This window comes from Ammospiza nelsoni, chromosome 9 (assembly GCF_027579445.1).
Source record: "Ammospiza nelsoni isolate bAmmNel1 chromosome 9, bAmmNel1.pri, whole genome shotgun sequence".
Lineage (NCBI taxonomy): Eukaryota > Metazoa > Chordata > Aves > Passeriformes > Passerellidae > Ammospiza > Ammospiza nelsoni.
Window position 1 is genome coordinate 7,397,132 of NC_080641.1, and position 23,902 is coordinate 7,421,033.

The window sequence follows — 23,902 nt, forward strand, 5'->3', positions numbered from 1 at the left end:
TCTAAGCCCTTGTGTCTGTAAGTAACTTTCCACTGCTTCCTGTGCAGGCAGTTTTAGTAGTTTGGAAACCACAGAGGTTAAGCTAAGTGGCCTGTGACTCCCTGGATCTTATCTCTCTTTCTTTAAAGTGGAATGGCATTTGTAACTTCCTAGTCATTAGGAATCTCTGTGTTCCCTCTCTTAAACTCTTAATGTATCAGTCTGGGTGTACCTGTTTCTGCCCTGGTTTTATGGGGATGCTTTCTGCACTTCAGGTCTGGAATGGTTTTCATACAGTGATGGAGACAAACTGATGTAGGGGCTGTTTAAATGAAAGAGCTTGTTTTATCTGATTAGAGCCTAATACTAATTACCAAGTAAGAACTGTGCCCTTAATATTAAAAAGAAATGTGTTTTGTGAATGGGAGCAGCAAAGAGTTAAGCTGGGCTCTCATTCAGCTGGGGTCAGTTCAGTGACTTTACTTCAAAGACACTCTCTGGGTTTACACTGATGGAACAGAAGGAAGATGTTAGCTCCTGATTTTCTTTTCCTCATAAAGCAGGCAGAGACTGTGAAGCCTTTAAGGAATATTTCTGGCTTTACAAATGTCTGCATCTTCACATGTCAGTGTTGTAATGTAAAGGGAGCACAAAAAATCTTTAACCTGTGTTCTTAAAAGGATATCACAGGAAAAGCCTGCCCTTGTTGGAAAGAGCTCTGAGATATTAAAAGATGGGCAAGATAAATAAGTTTGAAGTCACTTTCTTGTTTTTCTCCACAAGTTTGAAAAGATACAGTGGTGCAGTGTAGAGTCTGAACAATTAAGACTTTTGCTGCTTTTTTATTTTTATGCTGCTGGCCCACATTAATGTTTTACCTTTCTCATTACTTGTTTTCTGTGCTTACTTTGATGGGTGAGACAAGATTTGTCTTGAAATAACTTTTATAGTCTTAAGGAAGAAGGGCTAAGAGAATATTTCTTAGGTACAGCATTTTTCAGGGCAGTGGGCTGAAGCTCCTTGGAGTCCCAGTAAGGACTTCTTTGTACTTGAAGTTGCTGGGTTTCAGTATTATTGTTGATTTTTGTTCCTCACAGAAATATTGTAAGTTAAATTCCTTTTGAATTGCTAAAAGAAACCAGGACCAGGTGGTTTTGGCCACTTTCCCTCAATCCTGCTCTTGATAAGTGGCTGTGTTTTGTTTTCTAGATGGGCTGATAGTCCCTGATGGAGCAGTGAGTCCTGATATCTTTGGGGATTACCAGCTGCAGAATGGAGACCTGGTTGGGCAGCACCCCTTCTCTGCCAAGTAAGTAGCTCCTACTGAAGAATTCTTACAATCCAACAAGTTTCTTTTAGGGCTTCATTTGTAGTGCTCAGTAATTGTTGCCCCCATAGCAGTAGGAATGATTTACACTGCACAAGCAGTTCTAGTCTGTTGTCTGAATCACATGTCTGTTTTAACATCCTAACATGCTGTAATACATCACAGCTTCCAAAACCTGTGGAATAGAATAATAACACAGAATACACCACCTGTTATGACAACTACTCAAATACTCCTCAGAGTATTTGGGAAACATCTAGAGAGAGGCTTGAGATGCTGATCATCCAGATGATGTTTGTTTCCAATATTCCTAAATTTAAAAGAAGTCTTTCAGCTGCTGTGGGTTTGGTGGTTTTTGGTGTTTTTCCATTAACCTAAGCCTTCCCAAGGTATTCTCAGCTAGATTCCTGAAAATGGGCAACAGGGGCAAAAGGCATCAGCTTTTGCTGATATTCTTGGAGATCTTTTTCAGAATTTCCCCTCTGCTCAAAGACCTCTCCCTCTCAAAGTTGGCAAGCTGTTCCAGTTTGAATTTCTGAATAAACTTCTCCCATGAGTTCAAAATAAAAAAGACTCATTTCCAAGAATGGAATCTTCATAAATCCTGATGCTGTAGAGTTTAGGAAGTGCCTTTTATAAAAACATTAATTCTGTGCACTCATGAGCAGGAAATAGTTCAAACACTTGATAGTCAAGGTACAGCATTTGCTTCACCAGGATCCAGCTATGTGGATATGCCCAGCCCTGGGGCTGAAGCTGTTTCTTTCCAGAGGAAGAATGTTCTTTTCACCACTAACACCTTATATTTGTAAAATGTAAGTCATTCACAGTATGTACAGATGAAGCAAAAAAGATTTTCCTCCCTTACTTTGGCTTCTTGTAATTAATCAAGGGTGGTGAACAGTTACTTTGGTTGGTTTATTCTACCTGTGATGCCCCAGAAAGCTGAACACTGAGTAAGGGTTGGAGTGGTGGTAACAATATAGAGACAAATTAAAATAACTAACATGTTTAGGGAACAAAAAGAAACAAGATTTGAGATGGATCTTCTGAGAAAAGTAAATATTTATACTCAGTAAGCATCAAATTCAGAGTAGTGTGAGGCTGTGTTTGGGAAAGGGAATGCTGGTGCCTGTGCTGATCATTTCCAAATGTTCAACCTTTGTTTCAGAGCTTGCAGGTGGGAGAGAAACTGAGGTAAGTGTGAGCTCTGTGCTGCTCTTGGGGTCTCAGTGGGTCACTCACCATTTTTAACTTCACAGTAGACACACAACCACGAGGTGATGGATTTCTCTGCTCACCAGAACATTGGAGGGTGCTCCCTGCAGGTTTTGGGGAAAGGTGTGTAGGGTAGAGCTTGTAGACTCCTAGAGAAGTTTACTTAGTTAATTTAGAGAAAGTCCCAGTCAAGATACTCTGAAAACAGAGAGTTTTCAGCTGGGAAACAAAACCATCTTCAGTGTCCTTGGTTAGAAGTGAAGGCACATCAGTCAGCCTCAAATTGCAGTCCCTCATCAGGGAGCTCCAATATAACCTGCTTTTTAATCTGATTGTATTCCAGCTAACATGAGTAGCAAAATACATCTGGTGTATGCCTAGTTAAATTAAGTTAAATCAACCTTACTTGCATGTTTCAAGGCAAGAAAATTCTGCAGGTTGGCCCATTGCTGATGGCCTCTGGAAATATTGGAATTTCTGTTTGCTAGGAAGATTTCTTCCAATATGATTGCTCCATGGACTTATCTGCAGTCCAGACACACAGACTAATTGGAAACAGTGTGGAGTGCTGCAAATGTTCTGTCTTATTTGTAGCAGAGCAGGAGTGAATTGTTTGATAGAATAGATAGTGGCAGCTGAGTGGTGAATCTGACTGCTCACATGTGGATCATTATGGGCTGGAAGTGCCTGGCGCCAGCAGCCAGGATTTCCTGATGCTCAGACCTAATGTAAAATGCATTAGTGCTCCAAGGCATGAGCCATGGAATTGCCAGTCCCATGGGTCTGGAGCTCCCTTTTCCCAACTGGAATTGGTGTTGGAAGGTAAAACCATACGTGCTACAGAGCCTAATTAAAAATAATAGCAGCAAGTCAAGGCGCTTTTTATGTGTTATATAGTGTACATTTCAGCCACAGCAAAACATCATTCTGGGGGATTTTTATGCTTACAGTTTAAAGCTAACAAGAACCTTATGTCAAGGATTTATTTTTAACCAGTTCCAGCTTTTAATAAATCAAGATTTTTGTTATAAAAAAATGGTTCATTTTTTTCTATTAATAATATTTGAATATGTTTTCAGGAAACTTTTTTAGCAAGAAAGCTGAGTTGTGGTTTTCATAGACAATTAGCAAGTCAGTTAATAGTAACATGGCTTGGAAGTTCAGAGAGAGATTGCTAATTATGAGTAGATTCTTGGTTTTGGTCTTTTAATTTGTTATACTTTTTCATTTATTATACATTTATTTGTTATGCCTCTGTCTTCTGGTCTTTGCCTTTAATATAAGGCTTTTCAATTCTGTAATAGAAGCAGTTTTTGCTAAGCAATGGGGTGAGTTCTGAAGTCTCTTTGTCAATTTAAGAGAGAGTCTCTTTGCCACTTAAGACCACCCTGTGAATTTTGAGGTAGGTAACAACCATGAGCTGACTTCTTGCTCCTTAGCCTTGAATAATTTAATCCTTTCTTCTCCTTTCTGCATTCCTATGAGAAAGAATGAGGGTATGTTACCTCTTTAATTTCTCTGAGGCTGTTTCCTGTCCTTGCAATGTGCTCAGAGTATGGATCAGGACTTTGCCTTGCCTCCAGGAGGAAAGAAAAGGCAGCCAGAAAATCCCACGTTTTTAGTGGCTGCACATCTGAGAAACTGAGTTTGTGTTGAGCTGGTGTTGGTGCCCTCAGTGCATTACCAGGCCTTGAGTGTGTTCTGATCACCATCCCAGTTTTTGGAGCCAAAGAACTGTGTCTGTGAGGAGTGGCTGTCAAGGACCACAGTGAAACTCAAACTGTCTGGAAGATTTTCCCTGTAAGTTCTGTTTGATAACCCAGCCCCCACCACCTGCCATGTGTCCTATTGTTACTCCAGTTCCATTGTGAACTTCCTTGGCTGGGGGATGCTGTTCTAGCAGAGCTCCAGGGTACCCAGAAAACTCGGTTCCTTTTCAAACCAGGATACTCTGCCATTGCAATTCCAGGCTGCTTCATTTGGGAAGATTCAGGGCAACTGGAGCAGCAACTGTGTCCAGAGGTGCAGTTGCTGAAGTGGTTGACTGTCCTGTGATGCAGCAGGGATGCCACCAGCATCTCTGGTGGAGTCCTTGCCCCAAGAGCCCCTGGACCCACACACCCAGAGCTGCTGCACAGTCCTGGGAGGGTAGGGAGATGCTTTTGTCAAGTCATGCAGAACAGGAATTCAAAATAGTTGAATTATGGATAGGCATCTGTACTCACTGGGTTACCACACTGGGACTGTTCTTCCTGGTCATTTTCAGGAGGGTAACGTGAAGTGGCAGCATTGACAGTAAAAACATCTCTTGATCTGGGGAAAGAGGGTTTTTTTTCAAAGACACTGCCTTCCCTTCATGGGATATCTTTTCCTTTGACACCTGGAGTAGTGTTACTCTCAGGAGTTGAGAGTGCCACCTCACATCATCATGCACTGTGAAGTAAGGAACAGCTTTGAAGGGAATTGTAAAAGTATCGAGCCCTGAATTCAGCTTTGAAGGGAATTGTAAAAGTATCTAGCCCTGAATTCAGCTTTGAAGGGAATTGTAAAAGTATCTAGCCCTGAATTCAGCTTTGAAGGGAATTGTAAAAGTATCTAGCCCTGAATTCAGCTTTGAAGGAAATTGTAAAAGTGTCTAGCCCTGAATTCACTTTGTAGATTTGCTTGCATGCTTGCTGCTCTGGACATATCCACATCCTGATAATTGTTATTTCTGTTATTTGTCATCATGAAGCAGAAGCAGCACAAAAGTGAAGACCTGTGCAGCTGCCTTTTTTCTGATAGTGCCACCCTGGGAAATGCTCTGTTTCTGGGGATGTAGCCTGTGTGTTCTGCAGCTTCTGTTTACAGCTCTTATCCATGAACTATATTCTTAGTGCTGTTGTACCGTTACCTATGAGGCCTATAAATAGAATTATTTCAGAATGTTACATCCACAGGAGCAGTGATAAAGCCCATAAACAGCATCTCTTGTTTTCCTCAAAGGTTTGGAGCATAATGCAGACAGATTGTAAAGTATGTTTTCCATTCAGCAGAAAAGATGTGGCTGAGGAGGTTGTTTTGACAGCTTCTATCCAGATTTTTTTCATTGGCTAGGAAAATACTTTTATGATTAGATTACCAGCTTTGAATCATCTTTCTGTCTTTCAGGAGCAGATGGGCATTAGGCATAGATTTGAAATTTTCATGTGTTATTAAAATCTGAATTCAAGGTTTCTGGTTCTGATAAGGCTTAATATTGAGTGAAAGTTTTATGATTGTGGCAAACAAAAATCCCTCACCTTTGGCTGATGTGATGACAGCTTAGTGTCTGAGCTGCAGGGGATAAGGAGCAGCTGAAAGACATCTTCCAGAATCTATGGTCATTCATCAAATTTTAATCACCTTCTGGAGACTAATTACTTTCTTAGGACACAAACATAATAGTGATGGCTAAATATCTTATAATAGAGATAGCCACAGTATTTTTCTTGCCCCTTGGGGAAGAGGCAACTTCTTAACCTTTCCCAGCTACAGCTAGGTAATGGTACAAACTCTGAGTGCAAAAGCCAATTTTTGGTTAATATCCTCAACAGAGCTCTCAAATCTTCTCAGTCTGTAGCTTTGAAAAGATTAATAGTTAGGAATGCTAGAGCTGGCCAGAACTCTTTTTTTTTTTTTTTTTTTCCCTGAGGAAGTTTTTCACCAGCGCAGGATCCTTTAACCTTGTTATAAAATGCAGCAGAGCTGCCATTGCTCCACCTCATTTTCCCTGAGACAAGGCCTTGCTGTGTGTGCTGTTCCCAGCAGCAGTGTTCATGTGCACTCCCAGCTCTTCCCAGCAGAGATCTGACTGAGGCTTCTTCCCAGGAAGCACTGAGGTTTGGCATGTCAGGCACAGCCAGTTTTATGGGCTGACTGCATGTCTCTGTCCTTGGTGGGACATCTTTCCTCTGCCTGGATTTACAGCCTGAAGCTGTGCCTGCATGTCTTGTTTTTGCCATGGCAGGTCACTGGGATGTTCTGGCAGCTCAGTGCCTGCAGCCAGGCCCTGCTCTGTGCTCCCCCAGGGAAGCTGTGGCTGCTCTTGGCAAATTCCAGGCTGCACAGCCAGCCTCTTGTGTCTGGCCTTGATGGAAACCTGGCCACAGCTCCTGGTGCTCCAGCACTCTCAGTGGGACTTGGCTCATCTGGAGCTGAGCTAAGCATGTGTGATGTCTGTATGTGCTGCAAGGCCACACTGAGTGGCAAGAATTCTCCTGTCCATGGCCTTTTTTCACTTGGAAACCTGGGAGCTTTCATGGTGGAACAACCCAGAGCTGTAGCCTTTCACTGCCATTGATTGCTGCACTGTGATGTGAATTCCCAGCTGGAGCAGCTACAGGAACTGCAAATGTGCACTTTCTGATGATTATCAAAATACTTCTAAATTATTGTACCTGTAACTTGCATCCTACTTTGACATCTAGAGCTATCTTCCATGTAGATCCTCATCTTCAGTTAGATTTACTGAAGGAAAGGGCTGAAGGAATTGGGGATCTTGGTGACCCTGCCAGGGAGTGTGTCTCATCCACCCTCTGTTTTCAGTTAAGTTCAGCACAGTTTATTTAGAAGTTGGAACATTCCCTTCCCAGCCTTTCAGGAGGTAAGAACCATCTTGCAGGCTGTCTCTGAGGGTGAGAACCCACTCTGTTAGCAGACAGCAGCAGGGATCAGTGACAGAACAAATTGTTCCATGCTCCTTTAGACAAAAAATGTTCTCATGCAGGGTCTGTGCTGAGAGTACTCACATCTCTCTCCTCCCCATTTGAACAGAGTCAGTGATGCTTCCCTGTCTTAGAGGTGGACATACAGTGAGTATAAAATCTTTTAATTAATGGAAAGAAAACCTGCAAGTGTATAAATTACTATTACAAGATGATTCTACTTTGAACCATTTTATCATAATGATATTTCTTACAGCTCTGGGCAGAATTTCTTCTTTTCCATAGTTAAACCTTATTTTAAAAACAAAACCCAACTTAGTTGCTTTTGCAATATGTTCAGCAGAGTTGTACTCTGTTTCTGCCATTTGGACACTATTTAATTTGCATTTCCCAGGAGAATTAAATTAGGTTTTATTAGTAAATTGGGCCTATAACCTTGCAGGCAGGTTTTATTAGTTTATCACACATCAGTATTAGCAAATTGTAAATCCCACTGAAAGGAATTTGAAAAGGCCTTAAAGAAAAGCCCAGAACCAATGAAGTTCCTGGACACAAATAAGGGAGTTTATTTTGTAAATAAATTTGGTTCATGTATTTTTCTTTTAATCCCACAAAAATCTGTTAGTGGCAGCAGAGTCACCTTTTTATCATATTCTGTTACCCTAACTGTGCCTACATGTTTAGTTCTATAGAAGTTAAAGGCACTGACTATTCCTGGGGACCTGGCAGAGATGTTTTGTTCCTCAGTGTCTTTGCAGGTGCTACATATTCCTACATACAAGAATTGAGATTTTACATCTAAAGAAATGTGAGAAGGAAGTGGGGACTGCTGCCTTTTGCAGGGTTTTGGTCTCAGTCTGGGACAAGCTTATTGAAAGAGTTCACTTGTCTGCTCCAGGTAGCTAAAATGACCCAAAATTCACTGTGTAGTTATTCCCCTTCAGCACTGACATGTGGCAGTGGTGCTTCCAGGACAGGAAGGCTTCATTGCTGAGAGCTTTTGAATGAGAGCTGCAATTTCTCAGTACTAAACTAGAGCTCTCTGTCCTTTTCTGGGTTGGTTTGGTTTTTTTTGGTAGTGGTCATATTCCTGCTAGCTGTCACTTCATTATTTTTTCACACTGTCTTCTCAAAGCCTTGTTTATAGAAGTGCTGCAGCCTGATCATATAATCCAGTTTAGGTGTCACTAATAAGTGTCTGACCAAATTCTGCTGTTATGCTGTGGGCACTTACTGGAGCATTTTTGAAGACAGGAGTCTGATTATTCCAGAGTATGAAGATTTTACCCTGTGGCAATTCATCAATGTGATTTTCCCACAGTTTGGAGAACTTTTGCACCACTGAAAGATTAGGGCTGTAATTGAGGAATATCCATAAAAGGACAATATTATTCACATCCAATATTTGATCTAAAACAACTTTTGAATGTACTTGTGTGTTCCATTTGTTGTCACTGTGTTTTTAGCATGAGGAGAAGCTCCCAAGAGCTCTCCATGTATCCCCCACACAAAGACAATGCTCACAGTCCTTGAGAGCTGATAGCCAAGGTGGGCAGGGAAGCACAGGTGAGGTGGAGGTGAGGGAAGGGAGGGAGAAGGGCAGGGAGAAAGGAGGAGAAGGGAAGGGAGGGAGAAGGGCAGTTCCTCCTGAAGATTCAGGAGCCAGGGATGGGACAGGAGAAGGGCAGTTCCTCCACAGTCAGGTGTCAGGGATGGAGCAGGAGAAGGGCAGTTCCTCCACAGTCAGGTGTCAGGAATGGAGCAGGAGAAGGGCAGTTCCTCCACAGTCAGGTGTCAGGGATGGAGCAGGAGAAGGGCAGTTCCTCCTGGAGGTTCAGGTGCCACATGTGGAGCAGGAGAAGGGCAGTTCCTCCACAGTCAGGTGTCAGGAATGGAGCAGGAGAAGGGCAGTTCCTCCTGGAGGTTCAGTTACCAGGGATGGAGCAGGAGAAGGGCAGTTCCTCCTGCAGTCAGGTGCCACATCTGGAGCAGGAGAAGGGCAGTTCCTCCTGGAGGTTCAGGTGCCACATGTGGAGCAGGAGAAGGGCAGTTCCTCCTGGAGGTTCAGTTACCAGGGATGGAGCAAGAGAAGGGCAGATCCTCCACAGTCAGGTGTCAGGGATGGAGCAGGAGAAGGGCAGTTCCTCCTGCAGTCAGGTGCCACATCTGGAGCAGAAGGGCAGTTCCTCCTGGAGGTTCAGGTGCCACATCTGGAGCAGGAGAAGGGCAGTTCCTCCTGGAGGTTCAGGTACCAGGGATGGGGCAGGAGAAGGGCAGTTCCTCCACAGTCAGGTGCCACATCTGGAGCAGAAGGGCAGCTCCTCCTGCAGTCAGGTGCCATTTCTGGAGCAGGAGAAGGGCAGTTCCTCCACAGTCAGGTACCAGGGATGGGGCAGGAGAAGGGCAGCTCCTCCTGCAGTCAGGTGCCATTTCTGGAGCAGGAGAAGGGCAGCTCCTCCTGCAGTGTCAGGTGCCAAGGATGGAGCAGGGCAGGGCTCTCCTGATTCCTCCCACAGTGACCAGACCACACCATCTCACCAAGGTGTGTGGTCTGGAGCTGGGAAGGATCAGGTTGCCCTTGTTTCATTTACTGTAAGAGAGGTTTAATTGCTCCAACAATTGCAGCAGTATGGGAGAGATGAAATAGCTTGCTGGGGAATATTTTAACAGTGTTAAAATAGCAGAGTTTTTTCAGCAAGTTGCAGATGCTTTTTGGGGAGAGAATAAGTATTGAGGTTTTAATGCACTTCAGCTCTTTTGGAATACAGGATACTTGGGCCTCTTTTACTTGCAGTCACTTTTTTTTTTACATTTTTTTAGTTGCTTTTTATTTTATTATATTCCACCTGCAGTTGGCCTCATTTAACCATCATAGTTTAGGTGGCTATTAAGAATTTTAAAAGAATACCCAAATGCTGTAGCAGTGAGCTCAAGTCCTTTGGAATGTTTTACCAAAAAATCCCCCAAACCTGGGCCTGTCTCTTCTGAAATGTAACATTAATTAATTCCCACGTTCAGTCTGCTGCTCAGTCCCTCCAGATGTGCTACTAGGAATAGACTGGCTCCCTGCTTACAAGCCATCTGGGCTCTGTAAACTGATTTGCACTTATATTAAACAATAAGTGAACAGAATGAGGAAGAGTTATTAAAGCAAATGTACATTGCTTATAAATCTCAAAGTAAAATATTAAAATGCAGTAAAGTGGAATGGAATGTGCAAATGAAGACCTGCTTGTTTTAATGAGTTTAGTTGTGACCTTCTTGATTTCAACCAAAAGAAAAGAATTTTATTTTTCTCTTTAAAAATAAAGAAAAAAAAGAAAAAGAAACTATAAAACTGCTTACAGAAGTATCTGAGACAAAAACAAGGAAATATAATGTTCTAAACTTGACTGGTCCAAACCACTCAAGCTGCTGTGACAGCTCATAAAACTGAGAGTAGTTTTTAACTGGACTCTGTTTTACATTGCCAGAGTGAATTTTCCTTGCAGGAAGTAGCCAGAAGGTTTATTTAGTTTCCAGACTGCTGCTTTGATCTTTCCATTCTGTCACTTCTCAGGTTACATAGCCCTTTTTCACTGCAGTAAATCTGCAACAGTTAATGAGAATAAAATTTCCTCCTTCTCACTGATCACATGCTGTTAAATGCCAAACCACAGCCAGCAGCATATTTGCAGAATTCGGCTGCACTGTACAAAAACAGCACAATCAGTTTAATCTTGTTGGTTTTGTAATTCATTTTATTGAGCTTTCCTTTTTCAAGTGACCTATTTTATCAAGACAAGTGGTTGCAAGGCCAGATCTGGAAGAAAGATTTAAAACTGTAATAAAGTGAGGGGTGTTTTGTGTGCTGGGTTTAAGCATGCTCACAGGAATCAAAATTAAACTTAAAATGAGGAGTTTTAAAAAGGCCCATATATCAGTGGGATATTTCTTGTGGTTATTATCTGAACTGAACATGTGCTCTGAGCAAGTCTCTAGCATAAAAATTAATATATCAAATTAATTTCTTTGCCAAATACTTAGAATTGTTTTGATTTTAAAATTTTATTCTGATTCTGTGTTTATCAGTCTCAACCATCCAACTCCAAAGACTGACCCACCCTTTTCCCTCTGGAAAACCAAGATGATAGGTTTTTAACTCTGAGATTTAAAAAAAATAATAAATGGGCCTACAAAGTTTATTCGCCTTTGGGATTTTGAGCTTTTTAAATTTTTTTTTCCAGTACTCCCTGATCAACCTTTTTGGTCTGGAGACATTTGATTTTTAATTTTTTTAAGTTGAGTTTTTTATATATAATAATGCTACTCCAAGATATAGATCTCCAAGAACACATTCCTTGTATTTGTATCTGCCTTGTTTCCTGATATATCCAATGTTATTCCTAAGGAAAAAAAAATTAGTGAGAGACACTGAGATTTATTTTCTTCTTGATTTTCACTAAAATCTTTGCTGATTGGGATAGACCTCAACAAGATTTCACTAGGGCCCTGTGCTGATATATAAAAGTGCTTGAAATCAGGACAATCCTCTGTGGTGGTAAAATAATATTTAAAGTTTCTTCATCAGTAGTAACACTGCAACTGCATTTGCTGTGTGTGCTGGAGCGAGCGCTGCAAATCCCCCAGCAATGTTCACTTTCAGAAAGGCTTTGAAAGCTTTTATTGGCTGCAGCTGGAAGGCAGAGCAGAACAGATTTCTTGACTCTCCCTCCCTCCTTCCCTCCAGCATCTGGATCCTCATCCCCACTGGGCTGCCCTGCAGACAGCTCGGTGTCACCAGTGCCCTGTGGCCTTGCTTTGGTGCACAACAGGGAACTTTTGTCACCATTTGTGTTCATGGACAGAACTGAGTGGCTGTGCTTGGGCTCGAGGAGTTTGTATAAACATTTAAAGGGAAAATTCTCCACCAAAAAGCTGCATTTTTGCTTCAGCTGCTTGTCTCTGAGGTCATTTTCAGTGAGCTGCTCTGCAAGGAAGCAAGGAACAGTTCATGTGTGGAAATGGGAAGGCTGGTGGAAGCTGGAGCAGATCCTGATGTGGGCAGTAACACCAGTCATCTCTGTGAACCTTCATCTTATTCTGCTCAGGCATTTTCCTGAAGCTTTCTGTCTCCAGCCTGGCACTGAGCTTACTGGAGACAATTGAAAGAGCGGTGTGAAAGCTCCCCAAGCCAGGCCTATCCCTAGTTCAGATTAAGGCAATATTCTCTTCAGTTTATGGAGTTGACACTTTGGACTGTGCAAGCAGAGAGGGGGAGGAAAGGACATCTTGCTTTTTACTGCCTGTTCCTTGGGGCTTTTTTATTTGATTTAGTTCTTAATTAATTCTTAAGAAATGGATGTATCTAATCAGTGGGTTTGGACAGTTGTTGAGCCAAGAGGACAGGAGATGTTTCTGTCAGGCTTGGAATGGAAAGCCAGAGCTCTCGATTTCCGTTCCAGCTCTGTCTGTGCACTTGGCCTTTTAAGAAATCCTGTAGAGAATGGCTGAGCAAGTCCCTGTGTGTGTGGCAGAGCTGTGAGCCTGGCTGCAGGATTGCTGCAGGAGCTCTCCTGATGCCCTTCACAGGAACAACCTGGCTGCAGGACACAACTGCAGCCTTTGAGCTGCTGTTCTGCCCCCCGGCTCTGCTGGGGATTGGTTGCCTTTCTAGCAGAGCACAGATAATCTTTTTTACTAAAGCCTTTTCTGTCTGTGTCAGTCTAATTTGAGTCTTCTCATTACTCTAGTTTGTCATTTGGCTGTCTTTAATGTCTGGGGTGTTTTCTCTTCCAATACTCCAGTGGGAAACTGAGGTCACGGAGAAAAGGAGCAGCTTGTCCAGGATCACACAGCAGGTAACTGACAGAGCAAGAAACTGAGGCCAAATCCCAGGCTGTGTTTGCAGAGCAGGGATGGCAGCAGCTACAGCTTTCAAGCAAGGCTCACACTGAATTTGGCTAAGCAAGGTCATTTGGTTTTGGTTCAGTGCTTTCTTACTATTCAGTTGGGAAATAAGTTTTTTTAATGCTGCCTCCCCCCAGTGAATTTTGGCGTGGTTATTGCTTGGTGCATAGCTGGAGCCTGACACAGAAGACACTGCTCATTTCTCCACCATTGTCAGCTTTCCATTTGTTTGTAATTAAATGGCAGAAACAGCAGTATTGTGCTGAGATACAACTGGGCAACAAGTCCAGAAGCAATTGGAAACTTGAAGTCATTAAGCAGACTGAAGAAAGCTGGATCACATGGAAAGAGAGACATGATCATATCCATAAAAGCTGTCTTATGATGCATGAGGGAGCTAAAGTATTATTGCACAGGTTCATTTGGATATTTTCTGTCTTATGAGCAGGTACAATATTACTGTTTAAGGGATATTAATGCTAATGTAGAGATGGACTTGGGTGATTGATGCAGTGGGCACAGTCACAGACACTGCCACAAAACTCCCCTCCCATTTGAGCTTGAAGAATAAAAAGCATGAAAACAAAAAGCTTCACAGATATGGGAGAACAACTTGGGGTCATGAGAGGCAGAATTTAGGAGATTTGTGGTTTATAGTTTAACGTCATTACCAGCAGTGGGGCAAACTACAGTTACAAGACATTATATAAAGAAACATTGTTTTTTCCTCAGGCTTCTCAGTTGTATGGAGTTTCTCCATAACCCATGGTCTGTGCTCTTGCTCTGAAGGACAGAAAATTTATGGTCAGTGAAGGGAAACCAGAGGTAACTGGCTTGTAGGAGGAAATGGGATCATCATCTCAATCCCTGGATTTAAAGCAAGGGCAGAAGGAACAGGCCTGTGTCCCTTTGTGATGCCCTTCACCTGTCATGGCTGCTGTTGGCAGAATGGGGTCCCACCCAGCACTCAGCTGCCAGGGAATGACAGCAGAAAGGCCACAGAGTCCATGGCTTCAGGAGCTCTGAGCCTTGGCTCACCTGTGAAGGTTCTTGGTCCCTCAAGAGGGTTGGCTGAATGTGTCAGACCTGCAGGCAGCTTTGGAAGCTGGAGTCTGTGTGTGTTCTGGGGGATTCCAAACCATTTCCCACCTGCACACAGTGCCTTAATCCCTGCTTGTGCACTGGGTCAGGGCTGGGTGCCCCAGCTCCCCCTGCTCTCCATGCAGAGGAAACCTCAGGAGAGAGGGAGGAAGGGAGGGAGGGAGCTGCAGCATTCACCAGCCATTCTGCTGATGGGGCTGAGCATCCCCTTTGTGATTACACTGCCCTGCAGTCCTTGTCTCACACCAGCTCTCATCAACACTTCAGGAACAAACAAAAACACTAAGATGAGGGATAATCAGCCTTTGCTGCTGGCAAACTTGTGTGTTGTTGGCAAGAGTTCTGATCAGTGAGCTGCATCTCATTTGTACAGGTTATAATGCTGTGCTTGTCTGGAGATTAGAGACTGCTGTGCCACTCCCATGGCTCTGGCACCTCCTGAGGGGAAGCACAGCCCCAGTGCTCATCAGAACATGATTTGTTTTGTCTGCTACACACAGGAATCAATCCAGCATTGTGCAATACAGGGGTTCATGGCATCAGAGTTTATAAGGGAATGGGATGGGAACTGTGCTGTCATACATCAGTGGGTTCCTGGAACAGAAAATGTAGGACTTCAGTGATGTGCTGCTGAAATTCTGAGGTGGGGATGGCTTGGGAGTGAAAACTGATTTTTAGGAACAATAATAGCCAGGGTATAGATGGAGAAGGTACAGAGGAAACAGTGGGACTGCTGTGAACTGTACTGATACCAGGCTTCTGAAAGATGCTCAGAACTCCTCTGGTTCTAACCCCTTTCTCTGATCCTCAAGAGGAGTTTTGGAGAGCTGCAGGTGTGATCAGAGGTGCCACATGTGTCAGCAGAGGCTGCCTGTTTGCACCTGCATGGAAACCTCCTGGCAGCTCACTGGAGCATTGGAGAGCTTTGGGGGTGAGTCCTTCTCTGGGATTATTGGTAGGGCTGCTGATGAGCTGAGAGTTGCAGGTAGTGTTTGGCTGGTCTGAGCATCTACATAATTAAAAAATCTACAGATTTTAAAAAATTAGATTTTATTTTTAATAAGCTTATAAATCTTGTATCTCCACTGAGTAGCTGAGAGCCTCTGAGACATGAGGGCTCGTTGATGCAGAGTAAGGAGGGAGGACTGACAGGGTTTTAGAAGTAGTTTAGAATGAAAAAATTAGGGATGAAATCTTGGCTCTGGTGGAAGCACTCTGTGTTTAGCTTGCAGTTCATTTTCAGGGAGCAGTGATTCCAGGATGCCTTAATTTTGGGCAGAAACAAATAAAATTGTGTCCCTAAAGTGTGAGCTCCTAAACTGATATTTCACCCTCAAAGGCTTTTCCAGAGCCACTGTCACACAGGCAGTGACAGTCTGGTACAGTGTGTGCCAAACTGCTTCAGACCTGCTTCCCAGGCAGTTCTTCCTGCTGGGACCACTCCAAATCCATGGATCCTACTGGGGGCTTTCAGCTGGATTTCAGGTGTTTACTTTTGACCAAGAATCTTCCCAGTGATGCTGGACTTTTCTTTCTGAGGAATTAGTACCTGGGAATTAGGCTGTGGTTTGAGCTCCCCCTGTCAGCAGCAGCACTGCTCCCAGTGTGAGCACTGGTGTGGACAGGGTGGGGGTGTGCAGTGCCACGGTCACTCTGCACCCTGGTGTTAATTACTCAGCTGTTAATTACCCAGCTCTCCTGATGCCCTGCCCTGGGGAGGAGCACAGACACTTGGAAGGAAACCCCAGCAGAGGATTCCCCATGGAGTGTTCCCTGTGGGAGCCTGCTGAGCCTTCCACACATCCATGAATTCTGCCTAGTTCAGAAGGGTTCTGTGGATGCAGCAGGATGCTGGCTGCCATTTCCTGCTGGGAGACAGGACACAACTGCTCTTTACACCTTGAATTCTGTCAGGGCACCTAACATCCTACATGGGTATATGAATTTGGATGCTCTGAAGCATCAATAAGCAGGGCTGTTCAGAAATCTCTCCTCACTCATGCACATCAGGAACGTTTTCCTCTTCGGCATGTGTTCCTCAGTTCCCTAGCAGTACAAGCAAATTGGAAAGTTCAGCTGTCATTTGGGGAAGGTCATAGATCACACTAGCAGCCTGAGTAATCCAAGAGGTTTTAAGTATCACAGCATTTAGTTTAAAGTGAAATTTGCTCTGACAGGGGCTGGCAGACCAATAGGAAAAAGAAATATTTGTGCTTGGAGAAGTGCATGTGTAGAGACCTCGAGTATAACTGATGGCTGGAAGTGATTTCAGTCTAAAAAAAACAAATCATTAAGAGAGTGCATAGGGGTAAAATACACAGTTCATATTTTAAAGGATCTCAAAATGAACCAGCAACTGAGGTTAGCAGTACACAGTAATTAGCTGGGCTGTTCACTGTTTAACTCTGTGAGCCCCAGGCATGGGGCTGAGCTCTGCACAAGAGCAGGGCTGTGCTGAGAGCCAGGGCTGCCTGCAGTGCCTGCAGCCTGAGCTGCAGCTGAGCCTGTTCTGCTGCTCTGGCATCCAAATCACCCCACAGTTGCAGGGCTGCATGCACTTCTGCCTGCCCAGATACATAGCAGTGAGCACTGGGAGGAAAAATACCAACTCAGGCATGAGTATTGTTGCCCCAATGGACAATTATGTGTCCCTTTCTTGGTGATTTTCCTCTCCGCATAAACTCTACCACTATATTAGCATCCCAGCAAGAATAATCATCCTTGTGAGGACTGAGTCAAAGTATCATTATTATGAGAGACAGGCTTGGTTCTTGCACTGAATTTCCTGGTAGATGCTGTAGCATAAACCAACAACGTTTTTCCTAGGAGCAAGTCTTGAGGTTGATTGCTGGTATAAATCTGAGCACACATGGCACAGATCATGATCTCAGGCCAGTCGTTATCCAGCAAGTGTTTACAGCCACAGAGCTGCCATCTCTGCTGGCTCTCCCCTTCTGCTGTTGTTGGCAGAGGGGGCAGGGATTCATCAGGACTTGTTTTTAAATCCATCCTCACCTCGGTGGGTTGTGCCCTTGGCCTGGCAGCCTCGGGAGCGAGCCAGGCTCTCTCTGCAGGCCCGTGTTGGCTCTGTGCTTGTCCCACCCTGTGTCACCTCCTGGGCTCAAGACCCTTCCCTTCAGTTCCCACAGCTCCCTGCTGCGGGCTGCCAGTGCAAACAATCCAGCAGGCAAAGCTGCTATGCTTCAAGAGCGCTAATGTGCAAAATGAAGCCAGTTCTTTTCAAGCATGGTCAAGACTTCATTTACTTCAGGGAAATATTTCGATAGGAGGGAGTAGTGATTTGATCAAGGTGTTTTAATGTGATTTTCTGTGGTTGTTTTTGGTTTTTTGAGGTTTTTTTTTTTTGACTGTCCAAAGCAGTTATCAGCTGATCCATCTCTTCCAGTTTTCTTCAGGACACTAACATATGTCTGAACCATTTGGAAATAACTGATGCTCCTCAAAGTTTAAACTCTCGGGATCTTTACCTAATTACTTACACATTTATAAAAAAATATTAAAAACCTGATTTGTTGAGAATGTGATTGAAACCATATTTTCCCTGCTCTCGTTATCAGTTTAAATACATTTAGAAGCTCTTTGAGTGGGGATTACCGAGCTGGAAGTGGCTGGAAGAGCTCAGCCTGCAGGGATGGAGGCCCATTGCCACCGCGTGGCTCAGGGCGTTATTGCACCTCACCCCAAAGCCCGTGGTGGTTCAGCTTGGGGTACAAGGGAACTCGGGACAGGTTCCAGGCTCCTGTTTTTGATGTGTCCCTTTGCCACAGGAAACCTGAGGGTGGCACTGCTGTGAGCCTGGGTATGGCTGCTGCAAGCGCTGGGCAGCCACAGCCTCCTCACTCACCTGAACATCATTCCACAATGAGCTTTGCAGGAATGCAAATAGGCCCTGTTCTACCACACTTGTAATAAAAACTTATCCACAACTAACATTGTTACACTCACAGAAAACATCATGGAAAGATAAACCCAGAAAAGCATTTTCTGTTAAAATCGCTCTTCATTATAAATCAGCTGTAGATATTTTAAGGATCAAACAATGAAATTCCTAAGTTTAAAGGTAGCCTTTAAGGGTCCTGCTTCTCTGCAGTATAACATCTCTGGTGTCACTGGGAATTTGTAGGAGCACAGCAGAACCAGAGCCTGCAGTCCCAATTCCCACTATGCCTCTGGCATTGGTTTATAGAAGTTTGTTAAATGGTTTGTTTTCTGAAGTGCCAAACAAACTGGTCAGCTTCATGCTTGTCCTGGTTGGGTTGTTCACAAGAGTTTTGGGCCTGATATGGAGACTCTGCAGCCCAGGGCAGCCTGGGTGAGGTCTGTCTGTGCCTTTGCACACTGAAAGCAGTGACACAGGAGAGGCAGGGGCTGGCTGAGGTGACTGCTGGGTTTGGGGTTTCTGGAGATGAGAGATAAACACAAAGTAACAGGATTTCTCTTAATCCTCTCTTTAAGGAGTCTTTCAAAGCTTCAGGGCTGATAATGAGAAAGCTGTTGTTTGCCAGGTACAAAGGAGGCATCTGGGGAAGGTGCCTCAGAGGTCACCAGCTCATTTCCTAATGGGCTTGGAAAAGGGTAAGAGGGCTTTGGAGTGGGTACAGGCAGGAATGGGTGGTGAGAGGAATGCATTCACAGAGCTGTGCACCACTGCAGGATCTACCAGGGCCACTCTGCTGCTCCCTGCTGTGCTGAAGGGCTGCTCAGCCTGCAGGGTGGGGCTGAGGGCTCTGTGCAGGGGTGAGGAGATGGGTGCTGCCAGTTCAGATACACTGGAAATGAAAAGCACTTTCAGCTCACAGCATTTCTCAAGGTATATCAAGTAAAACAGTGATTTATTTTTTTCTCTGTAGCTTGGCTGTTGATTGTGTCCCTTCTATCTCAGAGGACAAATCTCAGCCTCAGACCTTCCACCTTCACCTGACTATCAGGATATCCCATGAGTGAACTCATTTTCTGAGAAACCAGGCACTAGGGATCCTTTTCTAGGGCCTCACTGAGACACAATCCAAGGAAAGTGCCTTTGTGAGGACAGAGATGGACATGGTCCCCCCCATGCAGCTGAGCCCTTTCAGCCCAACCAATTGAGCTGTGCCAGCTTCTTGCAGAGCCAGGGCCTGGGGCCCACCCATTGTACATCTTCTGCAGGGGTCATTCTTTCCCAGCCTTGGCTCTTGCATAACCCATGTTCCATATGGATAATTGGCAGTAATGAGGTTCAGCTTTTCCCCACTCCTAAAGCACTTTGCTTCTTTGTGTTTTGACAGTCTTCAGAGGGGAAGTTGGGCTCCTCTCAATGCATCTTTAGTCAGACAATAAATCAGGATCCTTTTCCATTTGTCCCCTCCTGAAGGGGAAGCTAAGAAGTGACATAGCTATGAATAGGCAGCAATCCAGTGTCTTAGGCAATGCTCATTTTTTCTCTACCTCCTGCATGAGTTATTGTTGAGCATGAAATATGTGCCACTTTTCCCTATGCAGTTCTTGTGTTTTAGTATCTAACTCATTGTTGTGGGACTTTTTAGGTGTAAAAAATGCTGTTTTACATGAAAAAATAATTACTCTGTCTCATTAGTACATAGCTTTTCAGTATGTGTTTAATTCCTTCTGCCATTTGGCTGCCACTCTTGTATCCCACCAGAAGCACCATCTTTCACCAGATATTCTCTCTTCTAGCTGGTGTTCTCCATGCACCTCAGAAATGGACTGAAGGCAGGGAAAGAGACTCCTCAGATGTGTGTGCAGGGCAGGGTTACAGCAGGTTTTGCCAGAGCCTGAAGGACATGGTAACTGTAATGTACACAGGGAGACACTGAGTCATGGAAGAAAGTGCTTGGCCAGTAAAGCTGTGAAAGGAGGGAAGAGAAGACTTTGGTCTCTCCTGGGATTCCTCTTGGACCTGAAAGCCTTTCCCTGATTGGAGTTGCACTGATGTCTCCACAGCATTTCATTTCCCACCAGGGAAATGGTGTCCAGAAGGGGAACACAGCTGGCAAAGTTTCCTCACAAAACCATCATGCCTTAGGATTTTAGCTTGTATATTTTTCATATATTTGCAATCCTGCAGTTCTTTAGTGTGTAGCTCTATCTCCATATCCAGTGCTGGCTACTGGCTTCACATTTTAGTCAGACACAATTCCTCTCCAGGCCTGGCAATCAAGGATGCCTCACTGCCTCAGGCCCTGAGAAATGGAAACAAAAGTGAGTTGGGGGGGAGCAAACTTGGGGTAAATGACTCCATTAGCTGAAGCTGTAATTGGAAGATTGGTCCATTTCCATATTGGGAATTAAACTTATAAAAGTGTGAAAATCTGTGATCCGTGGTCCATTTTTGGGTGTAGCCTCTGGGGGACTTTGTGTGCCCTAAATGCACCTGAAAGCCCTTCAATAAATAGAACTGCTGTTTCTTTTGTGTGACCTCTATTTTAGGCAAGCCCAAACAGGCACCAGCAGCACCTGCAGCTAGCAGCACTGCTGTTCCTGCCATGGCACACGGAGCTGTGCAGTTTCTCTCTCTCTCATTTCTGCAGCCTTGCAGTGGATGGCTTTGCCCCGAGCACGGGGGGTCCCGGGCGCCCCGCGACCGCCTACGGCTACCGGCCAGAGGAGCCCTTCCTGTACGGCTACGGGGCACGGTGAGGGCCAGGCACTGCTGCTCCTGCATGGCTGCACCCCAGCCTCCAGCACCTGTATCCTTTGGCATGTGTAGCTCCACTTAGCCTTCCTGGCTCTGTGTGTTTGTGACAGTGTTTAGTCTTGGGTTGCTTTTGTTGTTGTTGTTTTTGTACGGTGACTGCGACTTGAAAGCGGGAATTGGAAACTGCCGGACTGGAAAGTGTCACATTATGTATATTAAGCTACTAATTTAATTTCTATTAAATAGAAAAACCTGTGTGGTCAGCAGTGGTGAATGTGTTTCTAAGAGATGTTTTGTGGGTTTTACAAGGCACTTAAGAAGAGTGCTCCATGTGCAGCGTGTTTAACATGGACTGTTTCCCTCTCAGAACAGCACTGAGCCCCAGCATCTCCTGGCACTGCCCTGACACATAGTTTGGATCAAAGTCCAGTCCTGGTCACCACTTTAATAATGGAAAGATGGCACAGGTTCACTCCCCTGGAGCTTCAGACATTTACAGTCCATTTAAAATGCTTGAAAACACTTAAAATTAGAAACTACCCAAGAGAATATCTTTACTTACCCTAGTGTTTAAACAGAGCTCTGTGGGCTGAGAGAATACAGCCACATCCATCCTGAGGGCCAGCAAGAGCAAGAAACATTGTACCTTGGTTCAGAATTTCAGAATCCAGAGCAGAGCCTTTACCCCAGGTGTTCTATCTGGAAACACAAATCCATCCTGTCATGCTGGTTTCTGGGCTTTAAGCAGAATCAGGCCAGGACCCCTTCATGCTGCACTCCCAGTGTGGTGATTGTTTTGTGTCATGCTTTGAAACAACCTGCAAACAGAATTCAGGCTGAAGCTGTTCTTCAGCTGTGCATGCCCACTGTAACAGACAGCAGAAAGGGATGATAATGCCCCCTCTGCCACAGCTACCAAGGCAGCAATTCAGATTTTCACTTTTTAAAAGAAAAGTTACCTCTACCTCATCCTTTTTCTTTTGTTAATGCCTGTTGATTTGCAGATTTGTTTTTCTCCTTCTTCCTCTCTCCTTTATGGGTTAAACAGAAAGTTGACTTTCATCAGGGGCTGATCCTACAAAACCAGTCACTAGTAATTCCATAAAACTGGGGTCTGTGCTGGGAAGGTGATCTTCAAAGACATGGGATTGTTTGGGGAATCTGACAAACTCTTAGTCTTATACTTCAAAAATACCTTTGAAATAAAAATTGTTTTGAAACCCTGTGTTATCTTTCCAATGTGTGCAAGTACTTTTATAAGCACTGTTACTCCCTGTGTTCCAAGCTGTATGACTGGAAATGAGTCTAAAATTAGCCATGGTATTTCATAGCAGTTTTCAGCCTTCTCTCTGGGCTGGCCTCTTGTTCAGGGCTTCACCCACTGGAGGTAGATGGAAGAACAGCATTGCCAAAATTAGGCAGTATTTTTTAGATTATTTTCTCCACTATTAACTAATTCTTACACAGTTTCTAAGAAACATGGCAGAAAACTTGAACTACACAAACAAATTTCCAGTGTTGTACCTTCCTAGATAATTTCCTTTGTTCTGAGTCCACACTGGATTTGCCCAGAGGTTGTGCCACATTCAGTCAAAAGCTTTCAGATATTTTTATAGTTAGAGCTGTGAGAGAAATCCCCCAAACTGCACACCCAGGCTGTTCTTTGAGCCTGGCACTCGCTTGTCAGGCTTTTCCAGAAATTAGTGTGAAGTTATTTAAAGCAGTTGCCCTGCTCATGGAATGTGTTTTGGGGGAAAACCAAGATGAAGTGGGTCCTTGGAGTATATGCAAACTATCAATGAAACTGAAGGAGCCTTTAATTGGAAGCTTCAGGTTAACGAGGAGCTGCAGTGGAGCTCCAGTGAAGGCTGGGTGTCTGTAATTGTAATACAGTTGTGACCATGCTGAGCATAAATGGCAGTGGAAAAAAAAAATCTCTGGCTGGAATTTTAGTATTCAATGTTAGGAGTTTATGGGAAATGAATAAAAGATCAAGTATTTGTAGCTTTGCCTGGCAGCAGCTAAGAAAAGAACATCATTTATCTGCAAACAGAGCTTGGTAAAAATTACTCAGCACTTAGTAGCCTGAGGACAGAGCCTGCTTGCCAAGATGAAAACCAGCTGTGCCACTGCACTTCCAAGCAAGGAGAGAGGCTGATTTTGCCTTTAATTACAGTTCCTGAGCCAGAAAGGGGGGAAAAAAAAGATAGGAGCACATAGACTTTTCACATTTCCTATATCACGTTTCCTGTGGGTGTCAGAGGAAGATGGGAGAGTCTGAGCTGTTTAATTATCTGTATTTTATGGATTCAGTCCCTGGGTATTGTACACTGCACAAAAAGGGTGAGGAGGGATCTGCTTTCTTTTAACAATTTCTGCAACTTTTGTCCTCTTTTTCCTGGTTTCTCCTCCAGGCTTTGTAGAGCTCCTCTCTTCTTTCCCTACAGCAGCAATCCTGACCCATCCTAGGAGTATCCTCTTTCCCAGCCTGCTGCTAATTAATTAATGAGTTTGGTTAGGCAAGTGTTTTAGCTATAATGAGGCTGTAAAGTTAATAGCACAATGAAATAAGCAATGGCTGAGAAGCTCCTGTGTCTGGTAGCTATTAGAGAGGCTTTGTGCACATGGACAGGCTCATTTCTAGGAGCAATCTGCTCCATGCAGCCACCTAAGATCTTGTGTTAAATTATTATTATTTGTGCTACACCAGTACTTAGGAGCTTTCCAGGGCAGCAGGGTGGGGGAAAGCAAAAGTAAACAAATATTCTCCTCCCTCAGAGCTCATGGAGGACCTGATTCAAGGTCTAGCAAATACCACGGGGTTGTGGAGCTGTCTGCAGTTCAACATTTGCATTTCATTCTGAAATCAGACTGCCTGATTCTGTTTAATTTTATCCACTCTGGATTAAATTACACAGGAACAAGATGTATCTTCCTCTGGAATAAGCGGGACAAGCTCTGTTTAGATAGAGGAGATTCTGGGCTCCTCTGGCAGGTTCTTTACTGGAATTCCTGTAGTGCAGCCCTCATGTGTCCACTCACCATGGC

The 23,902-nt window shown here is 44.1% G+C and overlaps 1 protein-coding gene across 2 annotated transcripts in view; it reads left to right on the forward strand.

The window, feature by feature from the left end:
* The window catches only part of KIFAP3 (kinesin associated protein 3), a 67,472-nt gene extending 45,398 nt beyond the window's left edge, over window positions 1-22,074 (forward strand). For both annotated transcript variants that reach the window (XM_059478646.1, XM_059478647.1), the window contains exons 19-20: window positions 1,189-1,288; window positions 20,748-22,074. In XM_059478646.1, coding sequence (XP_059334629.1) covers window positions 1,189-1,288; window positions 20,748-20,856 — 209 coding nt within the window. In that variant the 3' untranslated portion in view covers window positions 20,857-22,074. The remainder of the gene's footprint in view (window positions 1-1,188; window positions 1,289-20,747) is intronic.
* Window positions 22,075-23,902: the final 1,828 nt, after the last annotated feature.